The 24,060-nt window shown below is 42.7% G+C and overlaps 1 protein-coding gene across 1 annotated transcript in view; it reads left to right on the top strand.

Moving 5' to 3' along the window:
* The window catches only part of GALNT17 (polypeptide N-acetylgalactosaminyltransferase 17), a 603,442-nt gene that overhangs the window by 263,950 nt on the left and 315,432 nt on the right, over positions 1 to 24,060 (top strand). The window contains exon 3 of the mRNA XM_050783574.1: positions 2,765 to 2,931. Coding sequence (XP_050639531.1) covers positions 2,765 to 2,931 — 167 coding nt within the window. The remainder of the gene's footprint in view (positions 1 to 2,764; positions 2,932 to 24,060) is intronic.

The raw sequence follows: 24,060 nt of genomic DNA, 5'->3' as shown, positions 1-24,060 counted from the left end.
TGAGTCACAGGATGAGACAGGAGGTCAGTACAAGGTACAGGTCACAAAGACCTTGCTGATAAAAGGATGCGGTAAAGAAGCTGGCCAAAACCTACAAAAACCAAGATGGCTATGAAAGTGACCTCTGGCCGTCCTCACGGCTCATTGTATGCTAATTATAATGCATTAGCATGCCGAAAGACTGAAAGACTGTCCCATCAGCGCCTTGACAGTTTACAAAGGCCATGGCAATGTCAGGAAGTTGCCCTACCTGGTCTAAAAAGGGGAGGACCCACAATTCTGGGAATTGCCCACCCCTTTCCCAGAAAACTCATGAATAATCCACCCTTGTTTAGCATATGATCAAGAAATAACCATTTAATTGGGCAACCAGCAGCCCTGGGGGCTGTTCTGCCTATGGAATAGCCATTCTTTATTCCTTTACATTCTTAATAAACTTCTTTTTGCTTTACTTTACGGACTCACCCCAAGTTCGTTCTTGCTCAGGGTCCAGGAACCCTCTCTTGGGGTCTGAATCAGGACCACTTTCCAGTAACACACACACGTGTACAGCGGGTGAGAATGAGCCGAGGTGGGACAGCTGCCACACTACCAGGGATGGGATGGCTGCTGCCGTCTGGCCGAGGGAGTTCCGAGGGACCCTCTGGAGTGCCCTTGTCTCGCGGACCACCACACAGTCAATGAGATGATTCCTGCCAACTGCCCGCCAGCCCGTCAATAATCGCTGTAATCTCCCTGGCAGCCCCCAGAAGTAGATTTACAGCAGTGTGGTAAAAATGAGGCTGCTTGATCAATGCATCCCTGGACGATCTCCTCCAGGAGACACAAACACATACTGTAACAAAACTTTATTTTCTTCTGAAAATTGCCTACATGATTAATACAGCCCGACACAGCCCAAGCTGCTCAGCATAAGAAACAGCCGTATTTCTTGCTCTCTCTTCAGCTCCGCTCCTCTCTCACTCCGTGGCTTCATCTGTTTTCTTTGTTCTGCTCCCTATTCCGTTGTGCTATATATTGTGCAATCTCCCATAAGGAGAAGAAGGATGCATTATAGTGCAGGTACCTCGGCACTCCATTCCACTGTGTTTCTCTTTGCTGTTTCCAATGTGGCTTAGGCGTAAGCATAAAATTAAAGTCATCGGTGCTGCCTGGACAGACTCTCGGAGCACCTGTGACTGAGAAAAGCAGAGCACGTTCCCCAGGTACTAAATCGTCTCTTACATCACCTGGAGCCGTGGAGAAGGCCTAAACTCTGTGCTCTGGAGTCCAGACTGGATGAGAGGAATTCTTCCCTTTAATCTCTGCGCTCGGGCACGTGAGGGCTGCTGGGTATTGTGAGGGAGGGATGTCAGCAGGTTGTCCTGTCTCCTGTCTCCGGGGAGGTTCTAGGACTTCCCAAAGAAGAGCTGGTGTGCCTTAGGTTGCACGCTCCTCCAGTGTGGAGTCCTGTTCCTTTACTATGATTATTGGCATGGGTGTTTTATTTCCTCTCCCAGAATGTTAACTCCATGATAGCAGGAACCTCTAGTATAATATAATACCAAGCACTTAGTGGGTTCAGTAGATGCCTTCTTTTGGGTTCCCCCAGAAACAGAGCCTGAAACAAAGGTTTGAGTGCAAGTGGTTTATTTTGGAGGTGAAGAAAGCATCACTAGGGGAGTGGGAAGTAAGACTGGGAGGGAAAGGCACCCCCTCTCCAAAGGGTGTGTTATGAAGATTGCTCCTGTGGGTGATGGGGACTTAATCCTGCTGCGGGAATTTACATTTAACCCTATCTAGGGCTGAGGGAGCTGGAATATTTGTATCAGGTTGGTGTAAAAGTAATTGCGGCCATTAAAAGTAATGGCAAAGCCCACAATTACTTTTGCACCAATCTAATACATCAATTCCTGGTGTTCTTTTTGTTGTTGTTATTTAGAAACAGGGTCTCATTATGTTACCCAGGCTGGAGTACAGTGTCAGGATCATAGCTCATGGCAGCCTTGACCCCCCTGGGCTCAAGTGATCCTCCCACCTCAGCCTCCCGAGTAGCTGAGAATACAGCCATGCACCACTGCACCTGGCTAATTTTAAATTTTTTTGTAGGTACAGAATCTTGCTATGTTGCCCAGGCTGGTCTTAAACTCCTGACCTCAAGCGATGCTCCTGCGTCAGCCTCCTAATGCTGAAATTACAGGTGTGAGTCACTGCACCTTGTCCCCAGTCGTCTCTAGTTGAGAGATTTAAGGGGTGGAGTAATTGCTCAGGCATCAGCAAAGAAGGTTTCAGGCAAGGAAATGGAGGGGCTGGAGTCAGAAGTCGTGCAGGTGTGCCCTGAAGCTCAGGGCACAGGTAGGTGGCACAGGTAGATGCAGGTAGACATATGCCTGGGACTGATGCCTGGAACTCCCTTAGTGATGCTCTCTTCATCTCCAAAATAAACTACTTGCACTCAAACCTTTGTTTCAGACTCTGTTTCTGGGGGAACCCAAATGCAGATGTCTACTGAACCCACTAGAGGTTCTTGTTATCACAGAGCTAACATTCTAACTCACTGCCTGTAGGGTGGTGAGTTTGGGGGAAGTGGGGCTGCATCTGTTAGTGCTCTCTTCCTTAGGGTTTATTCTCAGTTCTTAGCCAAAGAGAAGCCTAAGGGAACCAGTGATTCACACCTTGGGATGAGTGGATGAGGATTCAGCTGAAATCTTACACTGTGCCCAGCTACAGCGCCTGAGCTTTTATCCTTCCTCTGACTGTGCGTTTCCGATCTCTCCTTCCCCAGGTGTAAGGAGCTCAAGTACTCCAAAGACCTGCCCCAGATATCCATCATATTCATCTTCGTGAACGAGGCCCTGTCGGTGATCCTGCGGTCAGTGCACAGTGCCGTCAATCACACACCCACACACCTGCTGAAGGAAATCATTCTGGTGGATGACAACAGCGACGAAGGTACAGGGGTGGCTGACCTGTGCACAGGACATGATGACAGCAGGGGGAAATGCCACTTTCATTCCAGCGTGAGCCCGAGCATCTGTGTCTCCTGGTCCCTGGAGCGTATCTGGGGAATGGGAGATTTTTTTTTTTCTTTTTTTTTTTTTGAGATGGACTCTCTCTCTGTCGCCCAGGCTGGAGTGCAGTGGTACAATCTCGGCTCACTGCAACCTCCACCTCCCGGGTTCAAGCGATTCTCCTGCCTCAGCCTCCCGAGTAGCTGGGATTACAGGCACTTGGCACCAGGCCTGGCTAATTTTTGTATTTTTAGTAGAGATGGGGTTTCACCATGTTGGCCAGGCTAGTCTCGAACTCCTGAACTCAGGTGATCCGCTCACCTCAGCCTCCCAGAGTGCTGGGATTACAGGTGTGTGCCACCGTGCCCGGCCCGAGATTTTTTTAAAGGAAGATATCTAGGCATACCCTGGTCTATTATTCCTTGAGTCCTCTAGAGCAGGGGTCCCCCACCCCAGGGCCATGGACCAGTAGCAGTCTGTGGCCTGTTAGGATCTGGGCTCCTTCCTGAGTGGCAGGAGAGCAAGAGAAGCTTCAGCTGTATTTACAGCCACTCCCCGTTGCTGGAATTACTACCTGGGCTCCACCTCCTGTCAGATCAGCAGTGGCATTAGCTTCTCATAGGAGCATGAACCCTACTGTGAACTGCACAAGCAAGTGATCTAGATTGTACCCCCTCCCCACCTTTTTTTTTTTTTTTTTGAGATGGAGTCTTGCTCCATCACTCAGGCTGGAGTGCAGTGGTACGATCTCGGCTCACTGTAACCTTTACCTCTCGGGTTCAAGCGATTTTCCTGCCTTAGCCTCCCGAGTAGCTGGGACTACAGGCACACACCAACATGCCTGGCTAATTTTTGTATTTTTAGTAGAGACAGGGTTTTGCTGTGTTGGTCAGGCTGGTCTCGAACTCCTGACCTCAGGTGATCTGCCCTCCTCAGCCTCCCAAAGTGCTGGGATTACAGGCATGAGCCACTGCGCCTGGCTGGTTGCAACCTTTTTATGAGAATCTAATGTCTGATGATCTGAGGAGGAACAATTTCATCCTGAAACCATCCCCCCTGACCCACATGTTCCATGGAAAAATTGTTTTCCACAAAGCCGCTCGCTGGTGCCAAAAAGGTTGAGGACCGCTGCTCTAGGGCTCATTAGACTCATTGACTGGCCATGGATCTAGATGAACTTCCCTCTTCTCGTTACCTAAAGTAGATGAGAGTGAAGAGCTGAATTCCTCCTCCACTCCCCACCCCACGCCCCATCTTTGTCGTCCTTCTCCAAAAAGCAAAATAAAAAATTCCATCCTGTGTTAGGAACTGTTTGTCTACATTGGAATTCTCCTCTGGGCCACCGTGCCCAAAACGGTCTTACGTAGAAATGAGTGGTGTTTGCTCATCTTCTGGAATTCAGCGCTAATAGGAGTGATGGCTCAATGGAAACTGTACAACAGGAAAATATTGCATGTCAATAACAAAACTCCTGGGAGGTCCTTGGAGATATTTAATAGTTGGACAAAGGCATGGCATCCAGGGCAGTAGGGGTGGCTGTTGCTAATGGTGCCTTTGTGTTGGATCCCAACCTGCAAAATTCAGTGTGCTCACTGCTGGGAGCGACCCCCACAAGCTCATGAGATAAAAGAAGGCCAGCTAGAATGAGTGCCTGAAGGCCAAGAAAGCTTATCTTCTGAGCAACTACAGGATTAGGGGTAGGCTAAACCCCTTCCTTTCATCGTGCTGGGTAGGAGAGGGATTACCCTGCAAGCTGCTCCGGCGTCTGGAAGATGGTGAGGAGGAGGCAATGCCACGGGTCCTGTTTAAAACTGGATTATCTTGAGGAGCACAGGAATGAGCCTCTCCTATTTAATCAGCCTGGGAGCTGATGTCCCTGGCCCTTCTGAACCGGCCCACTCTTCTGAAGGGCTTGGATGCACCTGGGCCCAGTGGTATGCCTTCTCTGGGATCTCTGGTTTACAGAGTTGGGTCATTTGGTGGATTTTTCACATCCCTAGTTTTATTTCCTTACGTTTGGCCATTAGTTATCTATAGATTCTTCTAAACCTGAGAATGATTGTCTCCTTGTGAGAAGGAGGCTCTTTCAGTTCCTGGAAGCCTCTAAGTCGTGCAGCAAATTCTCTTTCCTTGACATGCCCATGGCTGTCTGCTCTGTGGCCTTTCTCTGCACCTACCATAGACATCTTGCTCCAGCAGTCCTTCCATGCACCCATGCAGGGACTCCCTCTATATTTCCCCAGCTGTCTCCAGCAAAGCATTTCCTCAGAGAAGCCTCTTCTAAACTCTGAGTGGGGAAGTAAGATTGTGAAAGGAAGGCATCCTAAAAAGATTGGTACTGTGGGTGACAGAGCTTAATCCCACTGGGGAAAATCCAGGAGCCAGTGTAAACCCAGACCTCAGAGTTAACTTGCTCCAAGTGCAAGGGAGCTGGGGTATTTATACACCTTTAGGATAATGAGGCCCTTGTTCTGTGCTATCTCAGCACCTTGCTACTAGCTGTCACACTTATTAGCTTGAAGTGTGTCTGCACAGTGGACTCTCTGAAATAGGTGAGATGTTGTTTCCCAGGGCCTGACTGGTGGTTGAAACTCATTAAGTCTTTCAACAAGGGAGTGCATGATGAAGCCAGGTAGGGCTAAGAAAAGGGCAGGTGTGAGCTAGTGGCAAAATGACTAGAGATAGCCCAGGGCTAGAACACCCAGAGAGGAGCATGAACTGCAGATCGGGCTGGATTGGGGTAAAGACTCATTGCCAGTGGTGCACCCTCTCCTGAGGAAATCTAGGTAGAGCCCAGCCCAGGAGGAGGAAGGGAAGGTTAAGGCAATCTCAGCCATAACTGCAGCTCCTTGACTGCAGGGATCTCCAGTACAGGGTTAGACACTTACTGGGTTCAGTAGGTGTATTAGTCTATTTTGTGTTGCTATAAAGGAATTCCTGAGGCAAGTGATTGATTGATTGACAGATTGATTGATTGATTGATTGATTTTGAGACAGGGTCTCACTCTGTCACCCAGGCTGGAGTGTAGCGGTGCGATCACAGCTTGTTGCAGCCTCCACCTCATGGGCTCAGGTGATCCTCCTGTCTCAGCCTCCTAAGAGGCTGGGACCACAGGCATGTGCCATCACGCCTGGCTAATTTTTATATATATAAAAATTTGTGGAGATGGGGTTTTGGCAGCTTAGGCTAGTCTCAAACTCCAGGGCTCAAATGATCGTCCTGCCTCAACCTCCCAATGTGCTGGGATTACAGGTGTGAGTCACCATGCCTGGCCTTGGGTGATTTATTTAAAAAGGAGGTTTTATTTGTCTCACAGTTCTGCAGAATGTACAAGAACCATGGCACCAGCATCTGCTTGGCGTCTGCTTGCCTTCCAGTGAAGCCTCAGAAACTTTTAGTCATGGCAGAAGGGAAGGGGAGCAAGTGAGTGTCACATGGTGAGAGAGGGAACAAGAGAGTGGGAGGGAGGTCCCAGATTCCCTGAGAACTTACTCATTACCATGAAGGAGGCACTGAGCCATAAATGAGGGATGCACCCCCATGACCCAAACATCTTCCACCAGGCCTCACCTCCAACATTGGGGGTCACATTTTAACATGAGATTAAGAGAGGACAAATATTCCCACCATACTAGTAGGTATCTTCATTTGGGTTCCCCCAGAAGCAGACCCTGAAATAAACATCTGCAAGTAGATGGGTTTATTCACATCAAGAGTGCAAGTAGTTTATTTGGGAGGTGAAGAGAGCACCAGTAGGGTACTGGGGAAGTAAGAATAGGTAGAGAAAGCATCCCCAAAAGATTGGTACTGTGGGTGACAGCTTAATTTCACTGGGGAAATTCCAAGAGCCTGTGTAAACTCAGACCTCAGAGTTAACTTGCTCCAAGGGTGAGGAAGCTGGGGTATTTATACACCTCTAACATCAAATGTTTTAGTGTAAGAACCCCCTGGGACTCCACCCTGGAGGAAGTTCTACTTCAGGAGGCTTGGGGTAGGGCTGAAAATTTGCATTTCTTATAAGCTCCTATTTGATGCTGATGTCGCTTGTGTGGGGAACACACTTTGAGAACCACTGGGTTAAGCAACCATGCCTTGAGCCCTGTCTGAGTCCCATTTTAATGGTTCACATTTCAGGTCTACATGAAGATGTTTAGTGAGTAAGAAAATAGGAGGAAGAGGTATTTGGTTCAGCCAGACCTTAAATCAATATCCATTCATCATCTTCCTCCTCTCCCAAATACCCAGGGGACCAGGAGTTGATGATATTAACATGATCTCCCTCTTTTCAGTTCCTGGTTCTGTTCTCTATGTTTTTTCCCCAGGCCAGAAATCTCTTCTCTTGAACTAGAAGAGGAATCTAATATTTTTCATTTTATTACAATGTTCTTTGTAACTGGTATTATCGAGTTTTGTAAATGTTCTGCATCTATTAAAAAAGACCCCCACGCACTGTAATCATGGAATTGAATTCCTGCCAGACATCAATTTTGTGTATTCTGGTAGGCTATGAGTTTATTTTTTTTAAGTCTTTTTGACAATGGTGTTTTAAAATCTCCTTTTATAATGACTCTTCCTTCCTGTGTTCCTAATATTTGTTTTCTGGTATCTTGTTGTCAGTTTCTTGGCAACTACAGATTTGTATCTGCATGGCTTCATTAATAGCGATGGTTGTTACCATTATGTAATGCTCTCTTTATCTTTTTTTTTTTTTTTTTTTTTGCCCTGGATTTAGTTCTTCTTACATTAATATTGTTGTTCCTGCTTGCTAGTTCACATTTGATTAAAATGTTTTTTCTCCCAGCCTCACAGTTTTGTTTTCTGATCTTAAAAGAAATGCATGCTCTTTGTTGGAAAATTCAAATGTATCAAAAAGCAAATATAATTGGAAAAAAATAAATACTGAAGAGACTAACCAGAAGCAACTGCTCATTCGCCCATGCCCTTACCCTCTTTAATGCACATTTTGCATAGTTAAGATCAATAGTATAAAGAAGTTAATGTTCTGCTTTTTCCCCCTGAAGGGTAAAGCATAATCTGTGCCCTTTTTTTTATTATTATTAAAAAAGCTCTGCAAACATCATTTTAATGAGGGCAGATTGCTCTATTCTCAGATTCACTAAGCTGTGGTCAAGATGGGCTCAGGGAATGGGTGTACAAAGCCAGGGCACTCTGGAGAAGCAGACAAGATGAGACTGCAGATTTTCCTTTGTCAGGGAATTTTGTTTTTATTTTAAGTCATTTGTTTCACTCAGTTTGAATATTGACATTGCCCTATGTTAAGCCCAAGTAAGATGCAATTCTTTGTACTCTGTACATCCAGCTGAAATCACTCAGGCAACATTTGCCAGAAATCACTGCTTACCAAGTCCAGTGGGCATTTTGCTGCCCAGATCTTTTGGCACCATCTGATATTGTCAAGCAGCTTCCTTGATCGTGTATCACTCCTTCTGGTGCCCCGACATTACTCTCTGCTGATTCTCCCCTAATCTTCTTTTTGCAGCTGTTCTTCTCTTCCTTGGTTTCTTAGTCCATTTGTCTTTCTACAAAGAATACTTACGGCTAGGTAATTTATAACGGAAAGTAATTTATTTCACTCATGGTTCTGTAGACTGTACAAGAAGCATGATGCCAGCATCTGCTTCTGGTGAGGGTTTCAGGAGCTTCCACGCATAGTTGAAGTGGAAGGGGAGTTGGTGAGGTCACATGATGAGCGACAAGTGGAGAGAGAGAGAGGGGAGGAGGTGCCAGGCTCTTTTTAACAATCCGATTTCATGGGAACTAAGAGTGAGAACTCATTGAATCCCATAAGAATGGCACCAAGACTTTGAGGAGGGATCCACTGCCATGACCCACCAGGCCCCACCTTCAATATTAGGGATCACATTTCAACATGAGATGTGGAGGGGACAAACCATATCACTCGGCCCTCTCCCTTCTTAAGCTGGGATTACTCGTGATTCTCAGCATCAGGACACACTGGGCAGTCTCCTCCATTGTGTATGTTCTGACAGTTTCCCATTGGAATTGTCCAGTGGGATCTACCACTGAAGCCCAGAACGATTTATCCTCTTCCCTGAGCTTCAAACCTATAAGGCCTCTGTCTCCCAGATGGCTACCCTGGGTCTTTGTAGCTCCATTGGTCCAGTGATGAACTTGCAGTGTTTGCCTTGATCTTTGTTTGGGTGACTGGGATGGAGGAATTCGGGTGCACAGAGGTATCACAGTCATAATATTTGACACACTCCATCACTGGTTCATGCATAGCCATTCTTTATTTTTCCTCACTTCTGATTGAGATGTAATTCATACACCATCAAATATACTATAAAAATAAAATAGACCAGGCACTGTGACTCACACCTGTAATCCCAGCACTTTGGGAGGCCGAGGCGGGTGGATCACTTGAGGTCAGGAGTTCGAGACCAGCCTGGCTAATATGGTGAAACCCTGTCTCTACTAAAAATACACAAATTAGTCGGGTGTGATGGCGCGTGCCTGTAGTCCCAGCTACTCTGGAGGCTGGGGCAGGGGAATTGCTTGAACCTGGGAGGCGGAGGTTGCGCTGAGCTGAGATCACACCATTGCACTCGAGCCTGGGCATCACAGCAAGACTCTGTCTCAAAAAAAAAAAAAAAAAAACACCAAAAAAAGAAAATAAAGTATACAATTCAGCGATTTTCAGTATATTCAAATGATTTGCACCTATCACCACTACCTAATTCCAGAACATTGTCATCACCTGCAAAATAAACCCTGAACCTGGGAGTAGCCTGTTGCAATCCTACCCTTACTCCATTCCTTGCCAAATATTAATGTATTTTCTGTTATGATAAATTTGCCTTTTCTGGACATTTGATAATAAATGAAATCTACAACATGTGGCCTTTTTTGCTGGCTTCTTTCACTGAGCATAATGTTTTCAAGGTTCAACCATGTTGCAGCATATATAAGTACTTTGTTCTTTTTATGACTGAATAATATTTGAGTATAGATGTAGCACATTCTGTTTATCTGTTTATTAGTTTATCAGTTGATGGACATTTGGGTTGTTTCTACTTTGGGGCTATTAAGAATAATAGGGCTATAAACATTCATGTATACATTTTTATTTGGACATGTTTTCAGTTTTCTTGGGTACATATCTAGGAGTAGAATTGCTGGGTTATATGATAATTCTGTGCTTAACTTTTTGAGAAACTGTCAAATTGTTTTCCACAGCCAGACTGTTTTTCACATGAGCCACACTATTTTACATGATCACCATTAATATATGAGGGTTCCAATTTCTCCACATCCTTGACAACACTTTTTTTTTTTTTTTTTTTTTTTTGAGATGGAGTCTCGCGCTGTCGCCCAGGCTGGAGTGCAGTGGCCGGATCTCAGCTCACTGCAAGCTCTGCCTTCTGGGTTTATGCCATTCTCCTGCCTCAGCCTCCCGAGTAGCTGGGACTACAGGCGCCTGCTACCACGCCCGGCTAGTTTTTTGTATTTTTTAGTAGAGATGGGGTTTCACCATGTTAGCCAGGATGGTCTCGATCTCCTGACCTCGTGATCCACTCGTCTCGGCCTCCCAAAGTGCAGAGATTACAGGCTTGAGCCACCGCGCCCGGCCCCTTGACAACACTTTTTACTTTTTTAAAATTATGGTCAATCTAGTGGGTATAAGGTGTTATCTTGTAGTTTTGATTTGCATTTCCTTAATGACTAATTATTTTGAGCATCTTTTCATGTGCTTATTTTTCATTAGTCTATCTTCTTTGGAGAAACATCTATTCAAGTACTTTGCCCATTTTAAAATTGATTATTTGACTTGTAAAATTATTGGCTTATAATTAATTATTCTTTATCTATTCTGAATACTCATCTTTATCAAATATTCTGCAACTATTTTTTGCAAATATACTTGCAAATATTTTCTCCCATTCTGTGGGTTGTCTTTTCACATTCTTGATAATGTCCTTGGATGCACAAAAGTTTTTAATTTTTAGAAAGTTCAGTTTATCTTTTTTTCCTTTGGGTGTTTGAGCTTTTGGTGTCATATCTAAGAAACTGTTGCCTAATCCAAAGTCACAAAGATTTGAACCTTTGTTTTCTTCTAAGCGTTTTATAGGCCTAGCACTTCCATATAGGTTTATATCCATTGTGAGCTCATTTTTGGATATGGTTTGAGGTAGGGATCCAAATTCTTTCTATTTTTATTTTTTACATATATAGTTATCCCATGAGCATTTGTTCAGGAGACCAATTTTTCCTCATTGAATGGTCATGGCACCCTTGTCTAAAGTCAACTGACTGTAAATATGAGGAGTTATTTTGGGATTCTCAATCCTATTTCTTTGATTTATGCATCTGTGCTTATGGCACAATCACACTGTCTTGATAACTTTTTCTTTATAGTAAATTTTAAAAGTAGGAAGTGTGAGACCTCCCACCTTGTTCTTTTTTCAAGATTGTTGTGTCTATTCTGGGTCCCTTGCATTTACATATTAATTTTAAGACCAGCTTGAACATTTCTCTGAGAAATAGATGTCAGAATTTTTTTAGGGATTGTATTATATGTGTAAATCAATTTGGAGAGTATTGTCATCTTGATAATATTAATGCTTCCAATCCATGAACATAGATGTCTTTCTATTTATTTAGGTCTCTAATCTCTTTCAACAATGTTTTTTAGTTTTCAGTATACACATTTTACACTTCCTTGGTTAAATTTATTCCTTAATGTTTTATTCTTTTTAATACTATTATAAATTGAATTGTTTTCTTAATTTCTTTTTGGGTTGTTTATTGTTATTGTATAGAAATGCAACTTATTTTTGTATGTTCATCTTGTATCCTTTAACTTTGCTGAACTTTATTATTAGCTCCAACAGGTTTTTTTGTAGATTTTATAGAGCTTTCTATATAGAATATCATGTTATCTTCAAATAATGATAATTTTCCTTCTTTCTTTCCATCTGAATATTTTCTATTTATTTTTCTCACTTAATTACCTCCTCAAAATGTATTTATTAATAAATACCTCTTCTCCTACCATGTCAAGTATGAGAACATTCACCCATGTACCTTCCTAAGGGTTTACAAAAGCCTCTTCTGGAGAAGACAGCTAAGTCATGAGTGAGCTCAGGAAACATGGGACTTGCCATAGTGGGCTATTGTGTAGACCAGGTACTGGACTTAAGGCAAAAATCTGGACAGATGGAATGGGCTTCTCTGTATTTTCTGCTTCTGATCTTATCAAGACCTACTGCCTGTCCTCAGGAGCAGGTCAAAGCAGAACATGTCTTGAAAAATATGAGATATGATACAATGAATGTCTTCCGCTGATCCAGGCAGCAGGCGGAAAGCCTGTAGTCAGAACATCCAATTATAGATAAGAATGGGTGCTATACTCATTCAGGCAATTCATCCTCAGCTTAAAATGAGGTACGTTTGCAGAAGCAGTGTTAGAAATGACAACTCTCAATGCATCTGTCTGAAGTCACACTGCCCTGTTATGGGGGTCGGCCTCTGTGGCTGTGTGTTGTTGTTATCTTGGATCTCCCTTTACCGTCTTCTTCCAGATTCTCAGACCCTCTTCTGTGCTGTCTCCTGTGCTTTTCTCTTGGTTTATGTTCCTTTTTTTGGTGAAACACAACAACTGGAAGCTTCTTAAGAGAGACTGCAAGAAAGAGAAAATCTTTCGAGCTCACTCATGCCTCTAAAGATGGCTTTAGCCTCATCTTCTAGGTGAATGATGGTGTCATTGAGTTAGATGTTACCTTCTTTCAGAATTTTGATGGTTTTACTTCATTATTGTCTATCTTTGTTGTTGTTGTTGTTGTTATTGTTTTGGAAGAACCAAAGGCATTCTGATTCCTGATCTTTTGCATGTTCTTTTTTCCTTTCTGGAAGCCTGTAGAATCTTTATCTTGTCACCATAGTTTTAAATTTTACAATGATGAGTCTTGATATGGGTCAGTTTGCATTGATTGGATGGGGCATTTAGTGGCTTCAATCTGAAATCTATTGTCTATCTATCTTTGGAAATTTCTTGGACTTTTAATTGATAATTCCTCCTCATTTTTTCTGTTCTCTCTTTCAGCATCTTTTATTATTCTAGTTTGAGGCCTCTAATAATTCAACCTCTAATTTTCTTATTTTTCTCTGGTATCTTTCTCTATCTGATATTTTTGCTCTGTTTATTCTCACTTCAGTTTTTTTATTCTGCCCTTCTATCCATTTTTTATATTTCTGCTATCATAGTTTTACTTCCAAGTGATCATTTTTATTCTCTGAAAGCTCCTTTTATAACATATTGTCCTTTTTTATTGGAAGCAATATGTTTTCTTATCCCTGGAGGATGTTAATAATATTTTTTGTTTTAAGTTTTTCTCCCTGCATAGTCTATCTCTACAACTTACATTTTTCTCATTGATGTTTAGTTTCTATCTTCCATGTTGGAGGCTTTCCTTAAGTATCTGGTGAGTCTTTTCTGTTTGTGATTATCTCTTAAATAGTGATTAGACAGCCAGGAGCTGGGTGGAGGGGGAATGAGGAGTTATCGCTTAAGAGTATGGGATATGTTTGAGAAGATGAAAAAAGTTGTGGAAATAGATTATGTCTGCACAATAATGTGTATGTACCTAATGTCACTGAACTGTATACTTAAAATGATTAAAATAGTAAATTTCTGGTTATGTCCATTGTATCACAATTTTTAAAAAGCTGATCAGACATTGCGTACGTGAGTTGGACGTACTTGATTTGACAGTGGAGTGATTTGTGTGGGCTGAAACAAGAAGTGGGAGTGGAGGCTAGATGTGGTGGCTCAAGCCTGTAATCCCAGCACTTTGGGAGGCTGAGGTGGGAGGATCACTTGAGATCAGGCATTTGAGACCAGCCTGGCCAACATGATGAAACCCCGTCTACACTAAAAATACAAAAAAAAAAAAAAAGCTCTGTGGTGGTGCACACCCATAATCCCAGTTACTCAGGAGGCTGAGACAGCAGAATTGCTTGAGCCCGGGAGGTGGAGGTTGCAGTGAGCTGAGATTGCACCACTGCACTCCAGCCTGGGTGACAGCATGAGATTCCAACTCAAAAAAAAAAAAAAAAAAAAAAAAAAACCGGTGGGAGTGGGAATTTAGCGATCAGTTTCTTTTCAAATAACCTTTGTGCTGGCCTTCCTTATTTTGGTCTGTCCATTTTACCCCCAGTTCCAAAGGCACCTGGTGCTGCCGGTTCCATTGCCTCTTGAGTGTCCTCTGGTATATATCGAGTTGGTTTCTCAGTTTTGGGCATTGTTGGCTTGGGATCATCTGTTATACATCAGTCATTTGGTTAACCTTCTGAATCTGCATTCAGGCTTCCTCGATTTCATGGCTGTTGTCTTGTCTTGCATTTCTTCTGGCTTTGGAAGGTTATGGTTTTTGTTGTTGTTGTTTGTTTATTTTAGAAATCCTTTTACTGTAGTTTTTTAGTGAATTTTGAGTAGTGGTCTCTGATTAATGAGTTAAATTCATCATCTTATTCTGAAAGTTCATCTTTGAGAATGTTTAATATAAATTGATAAACTGTCTTCCAGGTATGCGATACTATCACATGAAGAGTGTATGAAAGACTTTTTTTCACTGTATTCTTACCAACACTGAATCTTATTTATCTTGGTCATCTTGTTCTGATGCAGGGGAAATGGCATTACATTTTTAAATCTGCATTTTAAAAAATAGTATTGATGATGAATACTTTTTCATATGTTTAACTATATGTTTTTTAGAGATTTGCCTATTGATGACTCCTTTATCCCTTTTTTATTGGAGTATTTATCTTTGTCTTATTGATTTACAAGCACTTTTTATTTTATTTTACTTTAAGTTCTGGGATACATGTGCAGAACGTGCAGGTTTGTTACACAGGTATACATGTGCCATGGTGGCTTGCTGCACCCATCAACCCGTCATCTAGGTTTCAAGCCCTGCATGCATTAGGTATTTGTCCTAATGCTCTCCCTCCCCTTGTCCCCCACCCCCTGACAGGCCCCAGTGTGTAATGCTCCCCTCTCTGTGTCCATGTGTTCTCATTGTTCAACTCTCCCTTATGAGTGAGAGCATGCGGTGTTTGGTTTTCTGTTACTGTGTTACTTTGCTGAGAATGATGGTTTCCAGCTTCATCTGTGTCCTTGCAAGACATGAATTCATTCTTTTTATGGCTCCGTAGTATTCCATGGTGTATATCAAGAACTTTTTATATATTAAACAAAGCTTTTTTACATCACTTTGCAAGCATTTCTCTCAACTTGTGCTTCTCACTTTAATTCATAGTCTTTTTTGGCAAGTATAAATTTTACATTATTTAGTCAAATCCATCAGTCTTTTCTTTTTGATACCAAAGTCTTAAGAATGTGATTCATTATGCTTAGGCTGTACGAATATTGACAACCATTTTTATGGGTAAATGTTTCTTTCCAAAATAAATTCCAGACAGGAAATATTTTTATATAAGGTGTAAGAATTTTTAACATAGAGACTCTGTCCCAAAATACGGTTATCTCAATTTAATAGTAAGTCCTTTAACCAGTGATCTGAAATTCACTGTTTTTATCTGCTGAATTATTTAATATTTGGAAATACTGAAGCTGAATCACATATAACCAATTATAAGGAGGAGGCAGGAGTCAAAGAAGATCCCCAGGGTCCCTGCTTAGGTGACAATATGAGTATTCGTGCTTCTCATTAAGAATGGGATATGCCAAGAATTAAGAATCACAGGTTTGGGAAGGGGATGGACTTCACTTTTTGGATTTGCCAAGTTCCAACATCCTATGGAAATTTACTGTGCCTTTAAAACAGGTGAGTTGTAACCTTAGCCGTCAAGTTTTCCTTAAACTACTATGAGAAGCTTCTTTGTTTTTACAATTAATGGCCTTAATACTCTTTTTGTTTTCTTTTTTTTTTTTTTTTTTTTTTTTTTTTTTTTTTTTTCCTGAGACAGTTCTTGCTCTCTTGCCTTAGCTGGAGCGCAGTGGTGCGATCTTGCCTCACTGCAATCTCCACCTCCCAGGTGCAAGCGATTCTCCTGCCTCAGCCTCCCAAGTAACTGGGATTCAGGTGCCCGCCACCATACCTGGCTAATTTTAATAGTTTTAGTACAGATGGTGATTCACCATGTTGGCCGGGCTGGTCTTGAACTCCTGACCTCAGATGATCCACCCACCTTGGCCTCCCAAAGTGCTGGGATTACAGTCGTGAGCCACCACGCCTGGCCCTCAATACTCTTATATGTCTTATTAATATTTTACTTTTTTAACTTACCTTGTTACCTTCTTTGTTGTAAAGCAGCGGTTCCCAACCCCCGGGCCATAAACTGGTCCATGGCTTGTTAGGGACTAGGCTGCCCAGCAGGAGGTGAGAGGCTGGTAAGGGAGCAAAGCTTCATCTGTATTTACAGCCACTCCCCATTGCTCGCATTACCACCTGAGCTCCCCCCCGTCAGATCAGCAGTGGCATTAAATTCTTATAGAAGTGTGAACCCTATTGTAAACTGCACATATGAGGAATCTAGGTTGCATGCTTCTTATGCGAATCTAATGCCTTATGACCTGTCACTGTGTTCCAGCACCCCCAGATGGGATCATCTAATTGTAGGAAAACAAGCTCAGTGCTCCCACTGATTCTACATGATCATGAGTTGTAGAATTATTTCATTATATATTACAATGTAATAATAATAGAAGTAAAGTGCACAATAAATGTAATGCACTTGAATCATCCTGAAACCATCCATTTGCTCTGTCCATGGAAAAATGATCTTCCACCAAAGTGGTTCCTGGTGCCAAAATGGATGAGGACTGCTGTTTAAATCAGTAGCATGGAGAGGAAAGAGAGGAATGAATCCTGGCTCAAACTTTAGCTATGTGGTCTTGGCCAAGGCACTTAACTTTTCTGACCTTGTTTAAGTTAGGGTAATAGTAGCTTTCATGCAGGGTTTTCATTGTGAGGTTTAGAGGTAATACTTGCAAGGCACATAGTGCAAGTCCTAACAGTGTCATAAAGGGTACTGTTGAGTGTGCTTATGACATTATTTGATTTGCTAGCTCCAGTTCATTCATCAGTATTCAACTTGCATGTCATCCACACTGGGAAACCATACTGAATTGCCTTCATTTATCTGCCTATCTCTTAAGTGGTAAGACACTTGATGGTGAGACCGATAGCTTGCTCTGTGCTGTAATCCCAGGATCTAGCCCACAGCTAAATTACAGTAATTGTTAAATAGGTTAATTTCAGTTGCACATGTGCAGAGATATTTTTTTCTTCACTTCTTCTGGCATTGTTCTAGAATCTTTAGGATTTCATGTTGTACATATTTTGGCTTGAATGCTATAGTTATATTGGTTTAGGCGTCAGAAATTGCCCATCTCCTATCACCATCATTTGAGTTTCTTGATGATTTGGACGGTTGTACATCTTGTCACTAATACTTCCCTGTATGACAGGCATATCTGATCAACATCTTGTCTTGGTTGGTTGTATTCAAAGGTTGAAAGCAAGATGGCTGAAAACATTTTGGAGTGGAAAGTTATACCCTATGCACTTCCAAAAGGAATTTTGGAGAAGAAGTCACACTGGCATTGTTTGCTTTTCTTCTTGGTTTATAATTGCAGAGATGGGAGAAGTCTTGTGTTTCCAAGAGATAACATTCTTCCTGTGTTGCTGAGGCTCTGAGTGAAATAGCCGAGAGACAACTTGTTATCACACAGCTCCATGCTTGGCCAGGCTCTCTTTATTTGAACATCACCTGCCTTCCCCCCTGCCTGTAAAGAGTCTTCCTAATCAGAAATAATACTTGTTTTTGCCCCCAACCAGATCATAGCAGTGTGACAGCATTTGCTGTGTGGGTCTGTAATCCTAACTAGGTTGTGCATTTACATTTCTCTTTGTGTTTTTTAGGCCCCAGGGAGGAAAGAATGAGGAGAGTATGTATCTTTACACAAGCGATAGTGTGAGAACCCCAGCTAAAGCTTCAGCCACTAACTGGCTTTTAAAAACAAGAACAACAACAACGAAACCCTTTTTAGTTCAAACTAATTATAGGTTCACAGAAAGTTGCAAAGATGAACAGGAAATTCCATGTAGCCTTCGCTTAGTTCCTCCCAGTGGTAATGTCTTGCAAAACTCCAGAATACTGTCACAACTAAGAAATTGGCTTTGGTACATTGGCCCTTTAGCCCAGATGGTTGAGAAGTGTGGGAATGTCAGGTAGTTTGGTATTAGCAGAGCTGCTGTTCAGCCGGAATGTTCTACAATGCCATTCCAGTCCACATCTGCTCTGATGTTATATATAAGCTCGATAGTCTCCGCTAGCTAGAAGAAACATGTTAGGCTCTGCAGCCCTTTTGGATGCTAGTAAGAGCTGTTATTGATAGAATATTCGTATGATACATTGATAACTTAACATGGACAATTCCTATAAGCAGACATGAGCATTTCGTTTGCACATAAGATTAACACTGCCTTTGATCTTGGAAACTTCAGGGTCCTGAATATGGAGCACCCCAAAATGCTAGAGAAGGGTGAAGTGGCGGGATGCCTCACTTCAGTTATTCCATTCCTGGCTGCCAAACGCATTTAAAGAAAACTTGAGGAAGAAGTGACCGAGCACCAAGGTGTGACCCTGTTCTCCCCAGGGCTTCACGTTCTGTTTTGCTTTCTCTTTAATGACTGTGATTTTTGCTATTTCAAGGAAGAGATTTGCCAGCTTCAGAGCATTTGGAATCAGTATCACCGTAAATAAGAACATAATGAAAAAAAAACACACCCCAGCCTGTAGACAAATTTGATTGCTGAAATTCATGTGTTATTATTAGAATCATCTGCAAATGCCAGACTTTCAAATGCCTTTGATGGGGTAAGATAGGGGAATGCTCTTTTAAATGGGGGAGACAACTTGGAGCTCTCACCTAGATAGCTTATAGCCTATGCGTACTATGATGTTTCCTTGTAGGTTTGGGCTACTCATATTTATTTTCGAAAAGGTAAAATGTAAATGGAAGAAGCAGTAGAGAGGAATTTCTTAACAAAGGAATTGGAAGCTGAGATGGCTTTCCTTTACAAAGTGCCTCTCATGAATGCACAACTCAGTGTGATATATTTAGTTTAACACTTTGGTGTTTTGCACCTCACATCTCTTTGCTTTTCTTTTCGTCTGTTGCTTTCTTTTGTCCTTGCTTTGATCTCACTATGGAATCGCCCTCAAAATGCTTTCATACATAGCAAAAGCTTCCCTCTTTAATCTCTCTCATTCTTCCTGAAGTTTCTTCTCACTCTTGCCTCATTTTTGCTCTAGCCCATAGTCAGCAAGTGCATTATTTAAGTCTGCAAAGCTGAGAGATGCTCAGAGAATAAAATATGCAGTGCAGCCACCTCCTGGGTTATTTCATCCTGCCGTTTTACATGCTTGCTTCCTCACCATGGCTATTCTTCAAGCCCAGGATTTCAGAGACAGATGGGCCCATGCCATAGTGGCAAAGCTGGGGTGGGGTGTGTGTATATCTACCAGATATGTGGCTCCTGTATCCCTCAGGCTTCTTCAGAGCTTCACTGTATTGTTCAGAAGAGTTGGAAGCCCAAAAGGTTCCCTGGCTGCCCAGTCTTTTGAAACCTCTTAATCAGCCCTTAGGTCTCTTCTCTGTGGAGTATCGACCACAGTGAGCAGAAGGCAGCCTAGAAAAAGTAGGCGCCTGCCTCAAGTCCAGAGCCTGCTGCTCCCATCCTGCAGCCTGGCCAACTTTCCACTCATGGTTACAGCCCTAATCCTTTATCTTCCCTCTCTGAAACTGGTGCTGATGGCTGCAGATTCAGAAGAAAATGGGATCATCATACTGGTGCTTTGCACTCGCATTGGTCCTCATGCAACCCTGTGCAGTGGAATAAGGCTGTATACACTGATAATTAGTCTATAATCAGAGGTGTGGGTGCTTCCAAGCTACCAGAGGGAGCCAACTCTCAGGACAAGCTCAGGCCAGGCCACAGCAGCTTTGTATTAGCAGACAAACAATTTCAGATTTCACAACATCACATTCACAGGAATCAGAGGTAGAGTGGTGATGTGTGTAGGCATGTCACTTACAAGTGGTGTGACCTTGGGAAAGTTGCTGGCCCTCTGTCTTAGTCCATTTGGGAACTGCTGTAATAAGTACCTTAGGCTGGGTATTATGGCTCATGCTTATAATCCCAGCACTTTGGGATGCTGAGGTTGGAAGATCACTTGAAGCCAGGAGTTTGAGAGCAGCCTGAGCAACATAATAAGACCCCATGTCTACTAAAATAAAATAAAATAAAATAAAATAAAATAAAATAAAAATAAGGCATCGTGGTGCATGCCTGCAGTCCCAGCTACTTGGGGGGCTGAGGCAGAAGGATCGTTTGAGTCCATGGGTTGGAAGCCACAGTGAGAGCTATGATCATTCTGTTGTACTGTAGCCAGGCTGACAGAGGGAGACTATTTTTCTAAAAAAAAAAAAAAAGAAAAAGTAAAATAAAGAAATAATACCTTAACTATTATGTATCCATAAAAATCAAAAATAACGAAGTTAAAAAGAAATGCCTTAGACTTGGTAATTTACAAACAATGAAATTTATTGCTCACAATTCAGGGGCCTGGGAAGTCCAAAGTCAGTGTCTGGTGAGGGCCTACTCCTCATAGATGTCTGTGTGTTTCCATGTGTAGTAAGTGGTGAACCAGCTCCCTGGGGCCCCTTTTGTAAGGACACTCAACCCATTCATGAGGGTAGAGTCCTCGTGACCTAATCACCTCCCAAACACTTGCCCTCTTAATACCACCCCATGGAGGCATTGATTGGCATTTAATGTATGAATTTTGAGGGAACACAGACATTCAGAGCATAGCATGCTCTCTGTGCTTCCCGTTTTCTCATCTGTAAAGTGGGGTTGATCATGCCCTTATCTCACAGAGTCTTTAAGAGGTATGAAGGAGTTGCTGTAGGCCAACAGCTTGTGGCTCCTAATAAGGACTCAGTAAGTATGAAGACAAATGTTGTGGAATGTTACAAGTTTCCAAGACAGCCCATTCACTGGTTCAATTACCAGAGGAGATCTAATTTGGCTGACTAGTGTTCTGGAGTGTTTCCTGATTAGCTGACATTTTTAGTCAGCTTGGTTAGCAATTTGGGGATATAAATATTTCATTATAGATACAGACAAGCATAGTATTTGAAATGTTTGAAAAATAGTGATTGTCAGCAGAAAAGGAACTCTGGCATTGGTGAAATCTGCCTCCCCAGTTAGTATTCTCAGTGAGAAACTAACAAAGTTTACACATCGGGCCCCTCCCTTGCACGGGTGCCCTTCGAGGTCATCTGATGACCCCTTGCTGTGTGTTTACATGTCATGCATTTTTGGAAAACTTAGAAAAGTAAGCTTTTAAAATGTTTCTCAAAGAGAATGCCCCAAATTGTATAAATTTCAGGTCCCACAAAACCCAGCGTTCATTTCTGGGATTTGCTGTTTCCATTGGACAGATAAGAAACCCCTATGCTGCATAAGCGGGATATGCAACCTAGTTTCTCCCCGCTCCACCATCTTTTGTTCATTTTTAAAGATAAAACTTTAAAACTTTGTCTAATAATATTTTTAAAATATTTTAAAATGGTCTTTGTATGGCTGCTTTTATACATTTAGCTGATTCGTTATTGTATGGCTGCTTTTATACATTTAGCTGATTGGTTATTTCAGGCATAAATTTATTCCCAGGCACACCTGCATTTCCAGGTGTTTTTTGTTTTTTGTTTTTTTTGAGATGGCATCTTACTCTGTCACCCAGGCTGGAGTGCAGTGGTACAATCGCCGCTCACTGCAACCTCTGCCTCAAGCTGGGCTCCCACCTCAGCTTCCCAAGTAGCTAATACCCAAGTGTTTTCAGTCTGTGTTTTATGTTCTGTCTAGGGTATCGAAGTTAATTCTTACATATATAAAATATTGAAATCTCTCAGAAAAAAAAAAAAAAAGAGATGATGCAGAAATGTCAAGTGTCCTGACTAACATCTATGCTAAACTCTGTGTTGAAGACCATTTTTTTCACTGTGATCTCTGTCATAAGTCCCTAAGCATAGAGAGCTGGACGTTTCCATCGGGGTGGAGAGAAAGGCTGGCATCTGGGAGGGCCCAGAGTGTGGACACCACGCAGGGACTGGATTCTCTCCACATCCAGTCTGGAAGAGCTCAGGAACTCAAGTCCTATCAGGATGAGGAGTCTTATCTAAGTGTCTCACCAGATGCTTCCAGACAGAGGTAGCCTTGAAAACCCATTGAACAAGCTAGGAGCAGAGATGTGCCCAGGGAGAAGGTGGCCTAGGAGGAACCCAGGGGAGGGACAGACCAGCTGACCAGACTGGGTTTTAGGGGCAAGCCTCCAGTCCACCAGTTACCAACATGGGGGTTGGAAGGACCCCATGGCCACAGAATATGAATCAGACTTTCAACAAGGTCAAGGATTTTAAATTCACACACTCAGGCTGGGCATGGTGGCTCATGCCTGTAATCCCAGCACTTTGGGACGCCAAGGCAGAAGCATCACTTGAGCCCAGAGTTCAAGACCAGCCTCAGCAACATGGTAAAACCCTGTCCCTTCAAAAAATAAATAACAAAATTCGCCAGACATGGTGGTGCATCCTTGTAGTCCCAGCTACCCGGGAAGCTGAGGCAGGAGAATCACTTGAGCCCAGGAGTTGGAAGCTGCAGTGAGCTATGATCTGGCCACTGCATTCCAGCCTGAGTGACAGAATGAGACCCTCTTTCAAAACAAAACAAAACAAAATTACACACAACATAAAATCACTTCTTCTTCTGCACTTTCAAAACTAACAGACATAAAAGACCACATATTTTATGACTCCATTTTCATGAACTATGTGTATTAGGCAAATTTATAGGGACAGAAAGCATGTTAGTGGTCACCAGGGGTTGGGAAAGGGGAGACGGGGAGCAGCTGCTCAATAGGTATGGGGTTTATGTTTGGGGTGATGAAAAAGTTATAGATAGTGGTGATAGTTGCACAACATTGTGAATGTACTTAATGCCAGTGAATTGTATATTGTAAAAAGGTCAAAACATTTTAAACATGGTAAAAACAATGAAAAAAGTGAACCAGTGCTTTTGAGATGTTTGGGGTTTGCATGAGAATGACCTGGGGGTGCTGTCCAGTTCCACTAAGGCCCACTGAATTAGGGATACCGAGAAAGGAGCCTTGGAACCTACATTTTCATAAGGTCCCCAGTGATTCTCACTCTGGGAATACTGGCAGGCATTTCCATTCTATTTTGTTTCTTAATTGGAATGTGCCATATGTGCTATTTTCTCGTCCCCAGCTGTCACAACCCATGTATTCACAGTGAGCAGCGTGCCCAAACCTCAGCAGTTGCTGGCAGGGAGAGGTGTTGGTGATAAACGTGGCAGTGGTGGCAATGGGGGTTGATGGTGTCAGAAGGAGTGTTGATAGAATTGTGGCATTAGTAACAGTGGTAGTAGGAACAGGGAGTGAAAGCAGAAGGCAGGACCATATGGGATCCTTGTCCAGGGACTGACCCGATTGTGAGATTGCCCCACGCAGAAGTGGCCAGCCATCAGAATCCCAGTTTTGGAGCCAAGCTTGGTGGCTCACACCCATAATTCCAGAGCTTTGGGAGGCCAAAGTGGGGGGATTGCTTAAGGCCAGGAGTTTGAAACCAGCCTGGGTAACATAGTGAGACCTCATCTATACAAAATAAAATAAATTAGCTGGGCATGGTGGTGTGTGCTGGTAGTTCCAGGTACTCAGGAGGGTGAGGCAGGAGGATCGCTTGAGCTCGGGAGGTTGAGGCTGTAGTGAGCCATGATTGCACCACTTCACTCCAGCCTGGGCAACAAGGCCAGACCCTGTCTCTATCTCCGTATATGTATGTGTATGTGTATGTATGTATATATTTATTTATTTATTTACTTATGTATATGTATTTTATATATATACTGTGTGTGTGTATATATATGCATATATACATATATACACATACATATATATAAACTCACACACATA

Source organism: Macaca thibetana, chromosome 3 (genome assembly GCF_024542745.1).
Source record: "Macaca thibetana thibetana isolate TM-01 chromosome 3, ASM2454274v1, whole genome shotgun sequence".
NCBI lineage: Eukaryota > Metazoa > Chordata > Mammalia > Primates > Cercopithecidae > Macaca > Macaca thibetana.
This window is presented reverse-complemented; position numbering and strand designations above follow the sequence as displayed.